This window comes from Pseudorasbora parva, chromosome 7 (assembly GCF_024679245.1).
Source record: "Pseudorasbora parva isolate DD20220531a chromosome 7, ASM2467924v1, whole genome shotgun sequence".
Classification (NCBI taxonomy): domain Eukaryota; kingdom Metazoa; phylum Chordata; class Actinopteri; order Cypriniformes; family Gobionidae; genus Pseudorasbora; species Pseudorasbora parva.
The window spans coordinates 24235607-24255920 of NC_090178.1; the positions used below are offsets into that span (position 1 = coordinate 24235607).

General features: G+C 36.6%; 2 protein-coding genes across 3 annotated transcripts; both read right to left on the minus strand.

The window, feature by feature from the left end:
* Window positions 1–12419: 12419 nt before the first annotated feature.
* Window positions 12420–14426, minus strand: apoc2 (apolipoprotein C-II). 2 transcript variants are annotated; one of them, XM_067448750.1, is made up of 4 exons: window positions 14339–14426; window positions 13726–13788; window positions 13425–13584; window positions 12420–13329 (listed from the first exon to the last, which is right to left on the minus strand). In XM_067448750.1, exons 2-4 carry the CDS (start codon window positions 13772–13774, stop codon window positions 13233–13235), a joined length of 306 nt encoding a protein of 101 aa, XP_067304851.1. In that variant the 5' UTR covers window positions 13775–13788; window positions 14339–14426; the 3' UTR covers window positions 12420–13232. The 2 variants fall into 2 exon arrangements, with proteins under 2 accessions (XP_067304851.1, XP_067304852.1); XM_067448751.1 differs by having other exon boundaries at window positions 13726–13808; window positions 14339–14397.
* Window positions 14427–18485: 4059 nt separating this feature from the next.
* On the minus strand, window positions 18486–20105 carry apoa2 (apolipoprotein A-II). The gene is made up of 4 exons (XM_067448752.1): window positions 19984–20105; window positions 19671–19707; window positions 19056–19284; window positions 18486–18944 (listed from the first exon to the last, which is right to left on the minus strand). Exons 2-4 carry the CDS (start codon window positions 19705–19707, stop codon window positions 18785–18787), a joined length of 426 nt encoding a protein of 141 aa, XP_067304853.1. The 5' UTR covers window positions 19984–20105; the 3' UTR covers window positions 18486–18784.
* Window positions 20106–20314: the final 209 nt, after the last annotated feature.

Sequence of the window (20314 nt, forward strand, 5' to 3'; positions counted from 1 at the left end):
GTGTTTCAACAGTGGAAAGACGTCCATAAAACAGCTTGTAAACGTAGCATTTACCTCAGAAGGTTTTTTTTAATTTGATTTAATATATGCACTATATTCGCCTATATATTCATTATTATACTTAACCTGTAAGTTATGTCTTTATTATTTAATGTAGGCTATGTTTGAATAAATTTGTCATGAAAATAACAGCCACTATAAATGATTACATTTCAACAACTTTATAATTAGATTTAGAAGTTAATACAAAAACTGCCTTATGTGAAGTTTACTTGCATATAATAGTCTGGGCTCTGTAGCTTTTATGTACCTTTAATATTATAGTAATGTATAAGGGTAAAGTAAGGGCTCCCTATATAGTTTACAGCATTATCTTTAAGAAAAGTACAGTTATAATTGAATTAATTTAAGGACAGACGCATGTTTTTGAGTAAACAACTGTTTAACAAAAATAAATAAAAAGCCATTTTTTAAAACTGCTGTACCGAAGCCGTACTGAACTGTGATTTCCAAACCAAGGTACGTACCGAACCATCAGTTTTGTTTACCATGCACACACCTACTAACTATCTATCTGTCTGTCGCTCTTATATTAAAGACGTCTGAATGACTTTGTTCATGAAAAGTAAAGCCTGTTCTCTGTCACTCAGGCTGTGTTCTGCCTCAGGGTTTTGTTTGCATTGCCGTGAAAAGTGCTTTTACTGTAAGATCTGAATTCCTGTGTGCCATTATAAACAGCTGATGAACAGATAATTTCAGTGCTTTTGACAGTTCTTTTGCACATTTGCATGTACCATATGCACACCTTTGTGTAAATGACCTGCAAAGTATATCTAATCGCTCCTGCCTGTTACTTGAACATATGTTTTGTTATGTTAAGTGTCTAGAAAATATTCTGGGTAATTTATGTTGTAATGCTGTAAAAAGTGTGTGACAGTTTTGTTTGTCCTCAGGCTACAAGTTTCCTTTAGCATTATTTTATGGTGCTAGACAAACACGATGGTGTTGTGCATAGGAAATTCTGGCTTGACGTGTGTGCACAGGTTTCATGTCTATAGTACTGCCAGTAATTCCTTTTAGCAATACACACACACACACACACACACACACACACACACACACACACACACACACACACACACACACACACACACACACACACACACACACACACACACACACACACACACACACACACACACACACACACACACACACACACACACACACACACACACACACACACACACGTAATTTTGTCTCATCAGAGGTTGCCTCAGCTCAAGGAAACATGCCATTTAAAATGCAGTGACAAAAATAAATTAATCAATATGGTTCCCTATATTCACTAGCAGTGGTTCAAATAATAAATTGAAAAAGAAAATTGCTTTAAACAAGAAAGAATGAGAGTTCTATTTGCATTCAATATTTGCTTTATAGAAAAAAATGTCTACTGCTTTTGATATGCAGTAACATGATGTTGATTAAATAGGTGGTAGATAAATATGTATCTGTGTGGCAGCAGGAGACAGAGTGCTACTATCACAGTGGTCGATTTGAGACGTGAAGCCGCTGTTTTCATTACAGGTCCTCTTCAGCTACATTTATGGTAAAACCGTTTGATCCGTCTGAATCCTCTACCAGTAAAAAGCCAATTGAATGCAAAAACAGCAGGACTGAGTAGTTCAAAATTCCACTCGATACAAAGGTGAGCCTCTATTTTTGATTAGATTGCTCATGATGTTTTGTCAGTGTACATTTTTGATGTCTGAAAAAAGTAATCATAATCAGGCCCTCTGTAAATATTAAGTTATACATTTAAAAACAGAAAAAAAAATAGTATTGTCTTCTAGCTGTGTTCTGGGTTTCAGTGTTATTTTTTAGTAGGCCTATTTATATAGTATTTTTTTTTAAATAACTTTTATTTTTATTAACTTTTATTTTAATATTTATAGTAATTTTAGTACTTTAGTACATTATTTCAGTTAGTCGCAAGACACTTTTCATTTCCATTTTTCATGTAATATTTATGTTTTAATTAATTTAAATCTGCAGTCCATAGCTTTTCCTCTTTGTCGCCATCTCTGTTCGAAATCTGCAGTTGCAGATAATCGCGGAATTATCCACTTCACGTGAATCAATGTGCCTCGGGCACGGCGGAGAAAGCCAATGTTTTGAGGAGAATGTGTGGCTGCGTGCCAGTGTGAATAACGTTACTGCCATACGGAATCACAGACTTGAAAGTTTGACCAACATAAATGTCATCTGAACAAGTAAGTAGCGAACAAGTAGCGTGTCCTGATCAACTAATGGGAAAAAAGCATTGCAATACATCGCAATGATTAAATCTAACGATTGCTTATCGTCGTCAAACCGTGCAAAAATACTTTGTTTTCAAATAGTTAATACGTGACTACATTTAATATGTAGGCAGCCTACAGTAGGCTATAAGGGCTACCTGTTGTTCAGTTTCCATTTCTGTGCAGTGACTGCAGTCCAATTTCGAATTGTCTTATGTGGAGCAAAGGTGAATTCCCATATATAGCTAGCACAAAATGATTGAGATTTACCATAATGGAAAGGCAGAAAACTGTATTAATTAAGTAAACAAGTATGCTACTGTTACAATTGAACCATTGCGTTAGGCCTAACGTTACCTGTCCAGCAGTTATCTCTGCGTCCGTTTTGAACCCCTTCAAAACACAGAGTTTTCGCATGGGCCACTCCGAAGTCTTTTGCATTTTACAACTGGTGAATGTCCAGTTGTCACTGGTGATAGTTTGAACTTCTGGATCCGCCATCAAATTGATAAGTTTAATCACATCAAGTGACAATTACATCAAATCTCCACCTTCAACATCCTCACACGCAATACTAGCCGGGACACCTTCTTTATGTGTACAGATGTGACGTAATGACGCAAAGATTAGCTCGAATTTCCTGCGGTAATCTAGACTGGTTTTACAAGACTCTCGTACATTCATTTGTAAATTGAGCGGAAGTAGGCTACGTAGGAGGGCAGAGCCAGGCTATCAGAAATCCACCAGTAGGCTATCACTGGAATTAAAAACATTATTATATAAATAAACTTACCGTTGAAGATTAGTTTTGAACACTGGCTGGATATGTAAGCTAATTGCTCAAAAATTTATTTTTGATAAATTTTTACCAAAACAAGTTGTTTCATTTCAATTAATGAAAACTTTTTTAATAGTATTAGTTAAAGGGTACATAACAAACAGTTTCTGACAATATCATGTTAATCTTGAGTAGCCTACTCTAGAGTAGTACTGCATCCTTCATATCTCCAAAGAGTCTTTATTTGATCATATTTATAAAAGACATACGTTGTACTGATTCTTTCCGAAAACAGCTGAACTCCTGGAGGTGTGCAGTGAGCAAAGAGTCACGAGGACACACAGTACATCATGACGTTATCCCTGGATAACTTTCGATTAACTATAAGTCCCTGTTTACATATGCACTTACGCAATCCAATTGAGAACAAAACACAGACGTTGCAATTTCACTCACTGCCTGTGGTTTCGACTCATGTGCACTCAGAATTCTGCCCTTTATGACGTCATAAACTCGTTTTTTGTGTTTTTTTTTCTTTCACAGTGTAAAAAAAGTCAGAATGCATGAAATAGCATTAGACCCCTGCTTTAACAACAAAACAAAACAAAAAAAACACTGTGGTGTGTGAACATATGACCTTTTTATTTATCACTGAAGGATGTGGAGATGTTTGAGTAGATTTTTTGTCTACATCGACCGGAGAGTGGGACATGGTAAACCCAGAAGGGAAATCTGTTGCTTTGTTTCACTCATACGGTGTTCTTGACCAGCTTTCAGTCAATGTATTGCTTGGAGACACGTACAACTTGTCGTTTTATTGATTGCAATAAATGCGAAGCTATAATGGAACGTTGGAATAAGAAACACTGTGTCTGTAATTGGACACACACATCATTCTTCCACCACTTCAAATGTAATTTTCAATGTGAGGACCAAAAACATTATTCGTTCATCCTTCAGAGATTGTCCTCATTTGTAAAACCAAACATCTGAAAATGTAGGAAATACAACATTTGATAGAAAACACTTTTATTTGAAAAAACAAAAATCAGTTACCACTATAACCAGGAGATGGTGACAGAGGAGCATTTATAGGCCCATATTAGCCATTTCCAGTAATGTTTTTCCACACGTTACAATATTGAATAAATATTAAACGTTATAAAATTTGTCAAGGTGAACTAGTATGAAGTACAACCCAAATTCCGGAAAAGCTGGGACATTTTTTTAAATAAAAATAAAATGAAAACGAAAAGACTTTCAAATCACATGAGCCAATATTTAATTCACAATAGAACATTGATAACATATCAAATGTAGAAAGTTTACATTTTTATCCACTAATTGAGCCCATTTCAAATTTGAGGCCTGCTACAAGTCTCATAAAAGTTGCAACTGGGGCAACAAATGGCTGAAAAAGCAAGACAATTTTGATTCAGCTGGGAGAACATCTAGCAACTAATTAAATGATATCAGTTCTGGAACATGATTAGCTATAAAAGGGATGTCTTAGAGAGGCAGAGTCTCTCAGAAGTAAAGATGGGCAGAGGCTGTGAAATCTGTGAAAGAGTGCATAAAAAGATTGTGGAATACTTTAAAAACAAAGTTCCTTAACGTCAAATTGCAAAGACTTTTCAAATCTCATAATCTACAGTGCATAACATCATCAAACGATTCAGAAAAACTGGAGAAATCTCTGTGCGTAATGGACAAGGCCGAAGACCTTTATTGGATGCCCGCGGTCTTCGGGCCCTCAAATCATACTGCACCGCTCATCACCCTAATTGTGTCAATGACTACTAAATGGGCCCAAGAATACTTCCAGAAACCACTGTGTGTAAACACAATCCACCGTAACATCTGCAGATGCCTACTAAAGCTCTATCATGCAAAAAGGAAGCCATATGTGAACATGGTCCAGAAGAAGTGTCATGTCCTGTGGGTCAAGGCTCATTTCAAATGGAAAAGTGTTCTATGGTCAGTTCAAATTTGGCATTCTTGTAGGAATCATGTTCACGTGTCCTACGGGCTAAAGTGGACGGAGAATTTCCAGCGTGTCATCAGTGTTCAGTTCAAAAGCCAGCATCTCTTTTGTATGGAGGTGCATAAGTGCATTATGGTATGGAAAGCTTGCATGTTTTGGAAGGCACTACTTTATATACTAAAAGGTGTATAAAGGTTTTAGAGCAATATTATGCTCTCCTCAAAACGACGCCGGCCTAGTGTATTTCAGCAGGACAATGCAAAACTGCATACTGCAGCTATTACAACAGCATGTCTTCGTTGTGGAAGAGTCCGGGATCTTTGACCTATAGAGAACATTTGGGGCATAATTAAACTACAAATATGTCAAGACGACCACAAACTCTTCAGTATAGCTGGCAATCTAGATCAGGCAAGAATGGAACCACGTTCTAACACCAACACTCCAGAAACTCATAACCTTGATGCCTAGACGTCTCCAAACTGAAACATGTAGCAGGCATCAATTTTTAAATGAGCTCAATTACTGGATAAAAGTGTACAATTTATCTGTTTAAACATTTGTTGTGTTAGAATGTATATGTTATATTGTGAATAAAATATTGGCTCATGTGATTTGAAAGTCTTTTAGTTTTAATTTTATTCAAATTTAAAAACATTTCCATAATTCGGGGGGTTCTTGCAAAGTCTCAAGAAAGGTCTCTGTCAGTCAGTGCAGCGCAATCTCACTGATTTCAGCACCCTTTCCATTTTTTTATTGAATAGTGCACAAGAAATCTTGAATTTGCAGTGTTAATGCTTTATTTCCAAACGAAAGTGTGAAAACCGATGATTAAATTGATTGATTAAATTATTTAGCCAATTACAACAATAAGCTTATGCTATGTTCACATCATAACTACGGTAATTTTTAAGAGATGGAAACCCATGACGTTGTACTCTGAGGGCTTTTTTGAGTTAAATTTATACGTTTCAATGGCAACACTATCAAGCGTGAAGTGAATCTGCAGCAGTAGGGTTCTCTTTAGGTCAGTGCGCTTTAAGTCGCTTATGTTCATTATTATTGTAATGGTATGCGCTCAGAGGCATAAGGTTTATTAATGCCATCTTTTGTGATGCTTTTGCTTGCTCTGTGCTGTATACGTGACGTGTTCATGCGTTTTGAAGGAGGTGTGGCTTTAGAGCGTTTTGAAGGCAAGGTGGAATCTTATGCTTTCAAAGCTATAGCTCTCCAAAATTCGCCTACCCTACCTTTAAAAAAGCAACAACAAAAAAAAAAAAAAAGCATAAAAGACAAACAAGCATGATGCATTATCCACTTATCACCAAACATGTTATTATGTTGGTAAACCTTGAGCTTGAATGAATGGTGTTATAATGAAACGCAGGTGTCCTTTTATCTCAACACACTTTAGATCAATATGGTGGCTGTTGAAGACTCTAGATCACTCAGTCTGTATTAAAAGCCCTTCAATGAAACCATTATAACAGAGAATTAGCACTCAGTTAGCAGCCTGGGGAAACAATGGAGGAGGGAGAGGTGGCATGGAGCAAATGACCACCGAGAGTTTACACAACCACATGATAAACAGAGGTGGGTGGACAGTATGTTTGCTATATGCAAAAGACAGTGACAGAATTCAGCACCATTTATACTTTAGTCATCGTTGCAACGGTTTAACTCGCTGTTAGTCTAAAATTAGGCATGTGTAATTAGACAGAAAGGGAATACAGTGTAGCTGATTTAGGGGAAATGAGAAGAGAGCAGATGGAGAGAGAAGGTAAAGTGAGATGAAAAAGCATTTACTGAGATGCAGTAGAATGTTTTATGTAGAGTATTTAGACACTCCTTTAGTTTGCAATAGCAAAGACAAATAGAAAGAGGACACTGCAGACGCATTTGCTCTACATGCAAAGCGCTTTGTCTTTAGAAATATGTTGCTAATGTGCTTCAGTTTATTGTTTAAGAGCAGACACAAGAGAGAAATGAATGGGAAAAGAGAATGCATGAAGTGTGTGGGGTCTGTTGAATGATGTCCATCACTAGCAGGGGAATGTGTGTCCTGGTACAGTAAGAAGTCTGCTTTCCATCTCTATTTTAGCGTGAAATTCAGATAAACAGAGAGGAATTTCATTTAATGTGTGAGAGATTGTTCAATAACTTGTGCACTGGTCTGTGTAAATGTGAATAAACGACAGATGTTATGCAGGTGGATTATAGCAATGGAAAAATAGGGGTACAAGATTGTTTTACAAAAATAAACCGACTCAACAGAAACAAAGTTCATTTTTCTTATACCCCATTGACAATTTTTCGGGGGTTTATTTGAAGTGTTACTATACAAAATTTCATTTTTAAACACTTATATTTTGTAAAAAATATATATCTTAAAACTTACGATAAAAATTTAAAATACTTAGTAAAAAAATAATAATGTTGTTTTTAAAGCTTCTTATTGAAAATTGTTTTATGAAAAATCAAAAATCAAAAACTAAATAAAAAAAAACCCCAGCAGAAAACCCAGACACAGAATGTTTAGATGCGTTTAGACAGATTTACTGAAAAACAAGAAATAATAAGACAATAATTATTTGCAGTGAATTTGACTGCTGAAACAGATGCACCTACTGAAAGACAGATATGGGGAAAGGATGGAATAGGCCAAGAGGGATCTTTTGGGATGGGTGATGGGTGGAGAAGAATGAGGTAGCGAGAGAAAGAAAACAAGAGAGATAGATGACAGCGGAGGAAAGACAGATGGTGGAGTGACTCCAGTTTTGGTAGAAGTATTAATGGACACAGCTGTCACCTCTCTCTCTCTCTCTCTCTCTCTCTCTCTCTCTCTCTCTCTCTCGTCTCTCTCTCTCTCTCTCTCTCTCTCTCTCTCTCTCTCTCTCTCTCTCTCTCTCTCTCTCTTCTCTCTCTCTCTCTCTCTCTCTCTCTCTTCTCTCTCTCTCTCTCTCTCTGTATGAGTGAGCGAGTAAGAGCAAGAGAGCCGTGCAATGAATATTAGACACTCCTAAATTGAGAATTTGAAACATTTAATTTTCAGTCTCTTCCTCTCTATCACTTTATTCCCTGATCCCTCTTCAGTGTTTGATGAATCCATGCTGCAGCTGAAATGAAGAAATCAAGAGGTCAAGAAGTTTTGCCAGTGCCTCTTTCTCCATTGACTGCCATTCAGAAGTAGTCATGTGCTCTGACTAAATATTTCAAGTACAATTTGTAGTGTATTTAAACATATTGTATTGGATGTTTAACCATTGGACATTGTGTTTATTTCTTTTAAAGCCACAATACGTCATTTTGGACGACGTCTGGAATTATATATATATATATATATTATATATATATATATATATATATATATAATATATATATATATATATATATAATATATATATTATATTATTATTATTTTTTTTTTTTCATTTTGCTTTAAAGAACCAGGGGGTCCACAGCCTTGGAAAATGTAGATATGTAATATATAGCCTCATTTTTAAAAGCGTGATCTAGACCTAAAAATATAATGGGGGGCCGTGGAATCATAAAATAATAATATACATCTTCTGCCATCTAGTGCTCATAAAGGAAACAGCACAGACTCTCTCTCTCTCTCTCTCTCTCTCTCTCTCTCTCTCTCTCTCTCTCTCTCTCTCTCTCTCTCTCTCTCTCTCTCTCTCTCTCTCTCTCTCTCTCCTCTCTCTCTCTCTCTCTCTCTCTCTCTCTCTCTCTCTCTCTCTCCTCTCTCTCAGTGTGTGTGTGTGTGTGTGTGCCTCATGCAGCATTAATGGCTTTTATCAAAGTGAATTAGGCATGAAGGATAGAAAACCTGAGGTATCCCAGTGGACTGCACATCAATGAAAAAAAACTGAGAAATGTAAAACACCCGCATAACACCTGAGAGCAGAAAATTAGCCTGGAGACACTCCTCCAGATAAAGAACCTATTAAAGAAAGGACACATTAGCATAATGTTATTGTTTGATATTTCAGGTGTCTGCAATGAAACAAGTTTATTTATACAATCCTAGAGCCACAGAGAATCTCAGCTTCTCAGAGAAAGAGACTGATGAAGACAGAGAGAAGGGAGGAAGAGGGGAGATCTGTAAGATTCACTTCTCATAAGGCAACACCCATCTGAAGACTGGAATTGGAAATATAAGAAATTTGTGTAACTAAATATTATACTACTAATAATAATAATATATGTTTGATGCTTTCTTAAATTTGTAATTGACGTCAATATTGTTTCTTTTTTAAACAAGTCTTGATCCCACATGTTGAGCCATCTCAAATAAATGCAACTAATCTAACCTTGTGCATTCTAATAAATGCACTCATTAAACTTTTTTTCATTATGCGTGCCGAGCCAGTAGTTGGCAATGTCACTTTGTAAAGAAACACCAGGGGCCTGCACACATGTACGCATTCTTCTACAGGGCCTATAGACTGAACACATAGTACACGTGCATGACCTCACGTTTCCACAGATTCGAAAAAGGTTCAGTACAGTGCAGTTCAGTACGATTAGGGATGCTAAACCCTGATCCGGCTTGCATTTCCCCCGCCAACAGCATCCTTAGTCATTCACAGACAGTAAATAACAATGGAGGACATGAATGAATGAAAACCTTTATTGCCCCAAGGGGAATTTGTTTTGCACTCAAGGGAGTCACAGTAAACATTAGAACAAGTAAACTTGACTTACAATAAAAGTAAAATCAAACCATACATCCAACATCATACAGCAGACATACAGCAGATCTTGTTCTTGCTTCTCAGAATGTGGCTGTTGTCACAAGGAGACACGCTTTGTTTGGAGCCAATTGGCTGCAGGCTGCAAGGAAAAATACAGCCGGAAATCACGTGCAAGTAATGATTCTCTGTCAACCAATCAATGTTCTGGAGTGAGTCTAGCTCCACCCTTAAGTACCTGACTGGGCTACCCCAATGGAAAGGAATTAGGGGACCATTAATATATATTATTCACAATGGAATTAGGGTACCGTCAAAAACTCCTGACAATGGAAATGACAATAATTGCATACTGTAGTGAACTGTACTGAACCGTACCGCTCAGGAAAAAAAAGTATACATTTTTATTTTTATTTTCTGGCCCTCAAAATGCAATTGGCATGTAAATGAATGCCCTGTAAAAAAAAAAAAATATTGTTGTTTTTTGTTTTTTGGTTTAGCTTAAAAAAGTAAGTAACCTGGTTGCCTTAATTTTCAGTTTATTTCTAAATATTTTTTTACAGTGCAAAATGCCTAAAAAGTTTTAGTAGAAAATAGTGTCATATAAATCCCCTCTGTGGAATACAGTTCAAAATTAAGTGTAAGTAATTGGACAGTCTTTGGTTATCAAAAAAATTGTCTATGTCTTTGTTATTTTGCTCTAGCACCTGTGTTATCCTGAGAGAAACCATGAGGGTCATGGTCGAACCAGTCTTCCCTAATTCATCACTGTGACCTGGGCTCTAGAATCAGACACCGAGCAGCCATTAAAGAGTTTCACCATCTGGGCTGAATGTGAGGTTAGGTGACTAATACATGTTACATGGGCTGTTTCCAAATGTGTTGTGTGTGTGTGTGTGTGTCTGTGTGTGTGTGTGTGTGTGTGTGTGTGTGTGTGTGTTGGCGTGTAATGCCTACGTTATGGGGACAAAATGTCCCCACAAAGATGGCAATATCTGAAATCCTTGTCTTTGTTGGGACATTTTTTAGGGGTTGTGGCATATGAGGACACAAATGTGTATAATGAAGGTATTACAAGGAGAGGGTGAAATATGAGGACATTGGCCATGTCTCCACATTTCAAAAGGCCTATAAATCATGCAGAATGTTTCCTGTGATGGGTAGGTTTAGGGCAGTGTAAAGGAATAGAAAATACAGTTTGTACAGTATAAAAACCATTACGCCTATGGAATGTCCCCATATGTCACAAAAACAAACGTGTGTGTGTGTGTGTGTGTGTGTGTGTGTGTGTGTTCACTGCTTGGAAATGTCATATTTCTATACTCCTTGCTGTAATTGTGCTAAGGAAAATAAATCAATTTTAAAAGTAAATGTGTTAAAAGATGTTTTTTTAAGGGGAAGGCCAGTGCAATATATTTATTATCTTTACCAGCAATTTGTCAACAGAATAAATATAAATAATGAGTAAAAAATAACTCCAAAAGGGATTAAATAGTGCAAATCGAAATCATTGTTACCTTTTTCATGCCTTTTCACCCCCTTTTTACTATGTGAAGGCCAAGTGATAGTTTTGCCAACAAGACGGTATAAGTAACAGTTAATAATTGACCGTCACTGTTGCACAATTCTATCAGAGTACATTCACATTTGTTTTTCTTATCAGAATTAGTCAATGAAATTGGCGTTACGTATAAAACTCACTTGTGTCTATAAAGACTGTTTATAATCTATTAGCTAAACAGATTTAGGCTAATATCATCAGAATTAGATTTTAACACACTTATATTTTGACATTTTAATCGTGAACGGAGATATAAAATCAATCCTCATACAGCAGTTTATTGTATTTTCAGTGTGACGGGTTAACCAGGGAAATTGTTTTGAATCCCTGTCAGAAATATTTTCGTCTGAATTCAGATGTTGCCCTGGAGCAAAGTACACTGTGTGCCACGGCAGACCCTTTCCTCTCTGGTGACTATACATGTTTAAACGTAAAAGGAGTATGTATAGAGAGCATGACTACAGGGTTGTAGTGTTCATATGGGGTGAGACATAAAGAAATACTGTCATGACTTACTCATGCTGTGCCAAACTCTTTTGCCCCCCCACCACAGTGATCATAATGTCATAATGACCACATCTGACAGTCTCCAAAAAGGACTAAATCATTTAATTCTATCACAATATTAGGACTGAAATTTAAGTTATTCTCTGATAATCTTAAACCCATGGTGGTTTCAGTAGTTATTATGGCCAGATTTGCTACCAGTTTTAAACAATCTAAACGACTGTCAAAAGTTTCAAAAAGATAAAAAATCATATGACTCCAAACTTTTGAATGATAGCGTATTTAGATGTGCTTTATTTATTCATTCTTTATCCTTTAGTATACTGAATATCTTATATGAAATGTGACAGAACATTCTGTAAAGTAACAATAAATAAATATATGAATAAAAATAATTCTCAATCTTGGAACCCTTTTGTTGATGGCCACTAGAGGAAAGTTTTGATGTTTCATTTCCCAGCAAAATGGTAATGGATGATAATTATATGTTATAACTTATCAGTTTCAGCAATGTCTGATGCCAGATAACTAATGGATAAACTTATCTTGTGTAATATTTATATTTTAGAATGATTAAAAGAACAGGATTCACTCACGGTGCTAAACGATTATTTAATCTAAAAAGGTAATCATATTGAAATTCCTAAATTCTAGTTAGTCTTGATGACAAATGGTACTTAAATGAATAACTAGTCGAGAGAGAGAGAGAGAGAGAGAGAGAGAGAGAGAGAGAGAGAGAGAGAGAGAGAGAGAGAGAGAGATTGTATTCATAAGGCATAAACAGTTGCTAATAACCCTTTGATCCCTCACTAAATAATCCAATTACAATTCATTTGTCACGACCATGCTTAAACTTTTGTAGCACTTTTTTGATGCACTTCCAAATGATTGGTAATTAGAGTGTTCATAGTTTAGATCTGTTTGGCATTACTTGCGCGAAGGCCCACAAGCAAAGAAAGTGATTTTTTTTTTTTTTACAAACATGGAGTTTATTGGAATGTGTTAATCTTGATGGACACAGAACCACTAAAAGCTGATATCATACAAGGATTTGTTTAAGAGGGCCAATAATGATGTTTTAACCTAAAGACGCATGTTAGGGGGCACCAGGTAACAGTCAGTAGCGTAGAGTCTCTGATCTTCATCCAAAAACAGCTTGTGGTTGAGCATTAGGCCTGATTTTACCCCAGTACTTCACATCATGCTTTTTCCACTCACGTGTGCCAGGTTGCTTTGTGCTTTTGCAGTATAGTTGACAGGGCAGAGGCAACTGGCCATTGGGAGATAAGAGTTCAAAAGTCATGCTTTCACCCCAGACTGGGCTGTTTTCTTGCGGGATGCATGTAATTGTGATTCTCAGGACCAGAAACAGATGGAGCGGTGTCGAGGTGTGATGCTATGTAACTTAAGAACTGTCTTGATGGTACAAAATGTGGTACAGCTGGTCGTTGAAGATGCCGGCGTAGGTGCTTACGGCGCGAACTGTGTCGTCATACAGGTTTCTTGATGAAGGGAGAAAGAAAATGTCAGAACAAAATGGAACATTCAAATGTATTGACCATGTAGGACTAGGATTTTCATATAAAATTGGACTTACTTGGCTTTCTCGTCCAGTTTGTAGCCCTTGAGGGTCTCTACATAGCCGCTGGCAGTGCCGACGCTCTGGTCGTAGTAGGACTTCAGGGTGTCCACCACAGTGGCAATGGTTCCCTTCTCCTCCTCCTCTGCCTGCCTGGGCATACGGAAGCTCTCCGCTCCTGCAGGGGATCAGAGAAAGTTTGGGAGATAAGTATTTTTCTATTCATGTTTCATTGTCATTTCACACAGCTAGCTGCAGTGGAGATAATAATCTAATTGTGCGTGTGTGTGTGTGTGTGTTTAAAAGTGTGTGTACGTACCCAGAGCAAGGAAAGCAACGAGCACTGTGATCGCCAGTAGCTTGTTCATAATGCCAGGTAGGTCTGAGGGATTTAGTATAGCACTGGTCAGATAATGACAGAACAAGAATGAAAATATAAATATGACCACTAGAGGGCAGTATTTTATCCCTTGTGATAAACTAAATGCAATTAAGTCATCAAAAAAGCCGTATAAAGCATAAATATGCTGATATAAATCTAGTATAATTCTTCAGTTGCTGAACATTGCAATGCAGTTATAGCTGTATAACTATTTTAATTTTTATTTTATTATACTCTTTTGCTTTATTTTTTATATATGAGAGCATTTTTTAATGAAACTAGACAGACATAAACATACAAAAGTCATGTTGTACTCAAAATGCATGTGTTTTTTTTTTTTTACCAACATATTGTTAATTTTGCAATAACATCCACACAAAATGCGTTAATATTCCCCAAACAGTCCTCTATAAAGACTTATGTCATGTGCATTTTAGGAATTCAGCAGGTTTATGGATTCATAGGTGCTAAGTATCATAAAACCTGTCCTATTATCTGAACATTTTTATAATGCCCTTTAATATAGGAGGGAAAATATGTCTGTACTCACAGTTTCTCCTCTGCTGAAAGTGTGTCAGATCGGTTAGCGGCAAAAAGTATTTGGCCTATCTTATATATATGGGTGCAGATTTATTGACCTGATAACCCAAGTGCCAAAGTGCAACTGTCTCAGATAAATGTTATGTGTGTGTGTTTATGTAGAGCTGTGCTTTTTGCTGGGGTTTGTTGTAAGATAAGAAAGACTAAAATGAGATTACCTGTTAAGAAGATATGGCTCTTCACATAAAGAGACAAACTGACTGATCGCTTTAATGTGCTGGCTTTGATCAACAGTCAGACATTTAAGAATAAGGAAAGCTCATGGCTGAGCTCTTTTAATATGATAATACATGATAGTGTCTTTAATATTCCGTACCCTGTCCACCAGCAGACAGATAAATGCTCACAGGCTCTTGTCTTGCGTAATTGAACTTCCACACGTTTCCAAATAAAGTCCTAAGTCTGTTTCACCATAGACACGTCAGCCTGTTAAGGCTACTCCAGGTTATGTGTGTAAAAGTGTGTTTGTATCTGGAATCAAGGTGGGATGTTTTTTGAGTTTATGAAATCAATATCAATATGAAATCAAATCAAAGGGATACATTTCCATGCTTTGGAAATGTTGTGATGTCCTTGAACAACAAGGAAAGCCCTACTTTAACTGAGAGTCGTGTTTTGGAATATGGTAGCTGTTTTCTAGCTGTTCATTCAATGGTCCAAGTGGTTAGACCATATTGGACAAGCAACAAACAAGCTGGAATACTATTGGAGACAGTCAAGCTTTTGTTTGGAACATTGTCAACCATCTAATTTAGCTGCAAAGCTATGAGCTAAAGCAGGATTTCTAAGGCAGACACTAGCAGTTTTATTTGTATTTTTAGTTTCGGTGGAAGGATTCAGGTGTTCATGAATGTGATCACAGGGCTCCAGATACAATTTTCAATTAAGGAGCCATTGGCTCCTATAAAGGAAAAAGTTAGACGCCAAATAATTTTTTCAAGTGCCACAAAAGAATAAACCGGTTTGAATTTTATTACATGCAATTATATGGACAATGTTACATTTTGTTTTTAACTTCTTGTATTTTTTCTTATAAAGAAAACAGTTTAAGTAAAAATCTTGTTTTAGCTAAACTTCACTAGGGACCAACTGGCAAGCATTAAAAAATATCCGCAATGTTATTTTCCTTTAGATAACAAGTCAACAGAGTCAACAATGCAAAACAAGAAAGGAATTTTATTCACTATTTAAAATAGCCCATCGGGCAGGGCCGTGATACGATTTTGTTTTAAAGTTCTGGACGTTTATTGCCTACAAAAACAACCGGTTTTGGACTACAACGAGCTTCTTCCCGGGTTGTTGACATCATAAACCCTTGCTAGTCTCCACAGATGTGAATTCTGCCCGTAATGGTAAGGGGCGTGGCGTTTCCGGACAACCTGTGCTTGGCACTTCAGCCAATAAACATACCTTTGGCCACCTAGCCAATCTAAGACCATTGTGTTTTTCAGAGGGATGGGCTTCAGAGAAGCAGGAAGCAAACGAGGCGTTCAAGGGACAGTGGAATAAAGGTAAAATATAAGAAAGATACTGCATTTAAAAAATAAAAAAAATAGTATTGAGGTATTGAGACATGTTATACTGTGCCCCATAAACACAACCAAGCCTAGCAAAAAACTACGGAACCACCCCTTTAATACATTTCAAAATACTTTTCATATCTGGCTTTATTGCTGTTATTTTAGGGTTTTGATCTTATCTCAACTCTTTGACTAAGCTAGGCATGTTGCATATTAATTGATCTAGGAACCTCGAAGTATATTTTAGTTTTTGTGTATTTTTTGCTACTCGATAATGATGTTCTAGTAGAGGTCATTTGTGGCGTATAGAGCCCAGACCTCTCAGTCCTGCCCTGATTCTATTTATTTGTGCTACTGCTTGTTATTTATTAATTTGTTCTTTATTTTAGTACTGACTGTTTACTTGTGTTAATTGTTAGTAAAATACTAATGATAATTTTTTTTGTGGTGGGGCCATCAAAAAATTTTTTTCCTGCTGGCATAGCCGTCAGCGATGTTGCTCGATAGAGATGAGGGCTTTGAAAAAGCCTGATATTGTCATGACATCTGTTTCTGCGCTTATTTTGGCCCTTTTTTCCACAGTAACTTTGCTGTGCATCGTCTTATTTTATTACATTAACACACAACAAAAGATGTGATAAGCTACTCATCACAGAATGGTCGGCAATAGCAATCTCAGTAAAAAATATCACTCGCAAATTCATATTTTTGGTCGAAAATGCGGCGGTTTTAGTTGCAGTTTGCAGCCCTGGCCTGGATCATTAAACAAGAGGACTCAAGTCCCAATAAGCATGGCAGCAGGACAGATAGTGAGAAGTTTCACCGTTTCTGTGAACTTTAATTATAATTCAGTGACACTTTTGTTCCTTAGAGGGATATTTGGGATTCTGTGTTGATTGAACATGTTCAAAACACATATAATAATAAATATTTGATATAGTATTTAGCTATATTGATATAGCTATTGTGTTAATGAGAGAAAGCGAGAGAGGTAGGGAGGGGAAATGCAAGTGTTGCGCAACATACCCAGTCAAACCTCTACAGGATATTACAATTGAGAACTTTGGTTTTGACTGCCACCTATAAAACACTCTTTGCACACTTGCAGGCATTTTTATATTTAAAAACAAAAACAACAACAACACAAGCAGGCAGAACTTCAGGTGGTCGAATGATTCCCTATAGTACCTTAACCCTTGTAACGCATTTAAAGACCTGTTGCATTTATTAGTCCATGCTATTAGTACATTCACACCCTTATTATTAATACACTCTTAAAAATGAACAATTACTGGAAGTCAGACATAACTTCCTGATATGATGAATGTATAGAACTCGTGTAAAATATAATTAGTTATGAACGTGAAATTTAGAGGGTTTGTCATGATTTGTTTATGAAAATGTGGGGTTCCTTTCTCTCCCTGACTGGGAATGTATTATAAAAGAATAGTAATATAAAAAATAAAAAACACTATATATTTGTGTTGTTACATACTTTTTCTGTGAAGTCTTAAACTTTTTTTCTTTGGCCCCTTTTTATTGATGTGTGTATCTGTATTTTTTTCTTTTTCCTTTTATCTGTGCTGTTTTTAGACATTTTTCTTTATATTGTGCATTGTGTGGGGAGGGGGGTGATTATGCAGAAAAAAGGGTAACAATGAAAAAATGTTACTGTTAAAATGTCATTTTTTGTTAGATTTTAATATTAATGTTCAAGCTGCAATGGTTCATCAATAGGTGGCAGCAGAGCTTTTTCAAGTTTAGAGTTTAGACCATTTGATCTATGAACTTTGATCTGTAATTTGTAATTTTAATTTAATTCTAGAATGTAATGTAATTTAATTGTAATTTAATAAATAAATAAATACTTTTAAAAAACAGCACCATTTCCTGTGTAAAGCCCCAGTTCTCTTCTGAACTCAAAAGGCGTAGCAATTTAGTTTACATGGTTATATCTTGTAAAAGAAAATGGGCCCAAATGCATTGAGGATAAACACAACACACTAGATAGATTGTATGGTTGCTTACTACATTCCAATCCCTAAATATGGCTATGGGAATTTTTCTTCTATTTTATCTTTAGGTGAAAAGTATGCCCCATCAGCTATATAACACCTCTTCTCAAAAAGTACACAATTAATGAACAATTTCAGACATTACAGACAGCTTCCATGTTATTGATTGTTATAAATAAAATCTATTATTTATTTTTATTATTATCATAATTAGGGATTAGTTCACAAGTATGAGCAAATATATAGTAATGCAAGTATTTTATTATTATTATTATTATTATTATTATTATTATTATTATTAATCTCTATAATCCAAGTTAAAGTTGAAAATTGTATGAAATTAGCTTTTTATCAGTGATGGACAGAATGAGTCTAGAATAATTGCTTTCTAGCATATTCTTCGATATTTGATTTTATATTATGTTCAAGATTTTGTATACATTAAAGAGTGGGACTATGGAGCATATCAGTGTTCATTACACAAGGGTTCAATGCACGTGTGAAAACGGACCTTTTCATTTTGTACAGTATACATTCAAATGAATCACATCCAAAACCAGGGTTTGCATTTTCCGTAGGTTTTTATTTTATTTATTATGAGTCTTGTTTCTTCATGAGGCACACACAATCAGATATTTCATAATCTGTTAATGCTGAACCGCATGTTATTTTTCCCTCTGCGCTAAATGCAACAGTATCAAATACACAGATACAGTATATACATGCAACAAAACTGTACTGACATGATGACTCCGCTGGACACACAGCTGTCAGATAGTTTCAGATTTGGATCTATTACTGAACAGTGAAAATGCATGTTTGCTGTGTTGAAGTAGTCAGTTGGTTGATGATCAGTGGACTCTAACCCTCATGAGGCAGGACGGTATCCAGCACTGGCTTGATGTTGGTGATTGCTTTGTCCAGGTGTTCGCCAACGTAGGGCCGGAGGTAATGGCCATAAGCACCGAGAAGAGCCAAGCGAGCTCTGTCCACGACAGGCTGGAGCTCACCGGCCAGACCGCTAGAAGAAGAACACAAAACGCAATGGGTTTACTCACATGGAATGACTGGAATTAATGATGTTAGAATGATGCAGTGAGAGCCAGGGTGACGAGTTTGAGGCAGCCCTCACCCGATTATTTTGACGGCGCTTTCCACTCTTGGGCTTTGCTTAATTTCTTCAAAAATCTCTTTGGCTCTTCCTCCTGTTGGTGAGCCTTCTAGCATTGGCTGAGTGGAGGTTTTGACCTTTTCCCAAGCGTTGACAAGCCTCTTAAAGAAAACTGCCTTCAGTCCCTCATATTTCTCAACTAACTCCTTGTCAGGCTCGGGCCATTGCTGTGCGTAGACACACACCGACACTACAAGAGGAAATGAAGAAGGTTATAAAAGAGCACTGTGCCTGCCTAAACAGCAGCTTAACAGCAATAATATCTGGTTGTTATTGTGTGTCTGAGATCTGAAAACACAGTTCGGGACAGATAAAGCTCTGCACAAGTATGTGCATCTTAATGCTGAGATGCCACTTACATGTAACATGACAGTCATTCATTTATACAATACTTCATGAAAATTGCCTTATTTTACTTCTTGTTTGAATTAAATCTGCTTATCTCCCCTTAAGGTCATAAAGTTAATGGGCAAATCGAGATGAACAGGCCCAAGGCCTTCTGTTCTAAAATGTCTTTTCTTTTTGCACCAGTTAACTAAGATCCAATTTTTCAAGAGCTCAAGAACTGGTTTTTACCTTGGAGTGCAAGGATGAGCGCAAAGGTCAGCTTCATCTAGGAGAGGAGACAGAAATGTAGACATGAAATGCTTGGAATATATATGAATATCACTAGTTTTCTCTTAAAGTTATTTGAACAATCCAAAAGTTCAATATACAGTCAAGAAGATCCATTAATAATGCAGTATGCATGGTTTAATATGCATAGTTTTGCATTTGCACAAAAACGAGATTTTAAAGTCAGAATGCATTTTAGAAATGTAAATTCTCTTTAAAATAGTGAGGCATTGTAAGTAGTTTATCCCCATGCATGTATCAACAACACCTTTACCTTGTGCTAGTGAGATTCCTGTAGAGAGAAATAAAGGACTGGAGTCAACTGCACCAGCTGAGTCTGCAGTTATATTGTCTGCCGTCCATCCCTATATCTGCTTGACCGCTTGACCAAACAAACGTCATCACACACACACACACTCAATAACTCACAATCAATCACACAGTCCTGCTGCATGTACACACATACACCCACGCGGGTGGACCTACTGTTCCTACATGGCAAACATGTACTGCATGGTTTGCCCACTCAAAGTCCACTGTTCCCTGTATGTGTATTAATTAGGCATGCGAGGAGACTTATGAAATCACTAATTGAAGATGTTGTT

What these genes read in the sequence shown, in the direction of transcription:
- apoc2 (XM_067448750.1), bottom strand. Translation starts at nt 13,774, where the DNA reads ATGAACAAGCTACTGGCGATCACAGTGCTCGTTGCTTTCCTTGCTCTG. An exon ending in CGTTGCTTTCCTTGCTCTGG is followed by an intron (nt 13,585 to 13,725) that starts GTACGTACACAC and finishes GATCCCCTGCAG; the next exon opens with GAGCGGAGAGCTTCCGTATG. An exon ending in AAACTGGACGAGAAAGCCAA is followed by an intron (nt 13,330 to 13,424) that starts GTAAGTCCAATT and finishes CCCTTCATCAAG; the next exon opens with AAACCTGTATGACGACACAG.
- apoa2 (XM_067448752.1), bottom strand. Translation starts at nt 19,707, where the DNA reads ATGAAGCTGACCTTTGCGCTCATCCTTGCACTCCAAG. An exon ending in GCTCATCCTTGCACTCCAAG is followed by an intron (nt 19,285 to 19,670) that starts GTAAAAACCAGT and finishes TTCCTCTTGTAG; the next exon opens with TGTCGGTGTGTGTCTACGCA. An exon ending in AGCGCCGTCAAAATAATCGG is followed by an intron (nt 18,945 to 19,055) that starts GTGAGGGCTGCC and finishes TTCTTCTTCTAG; the next exon opens with CGGTCTGGCCGGTGAGCTCC.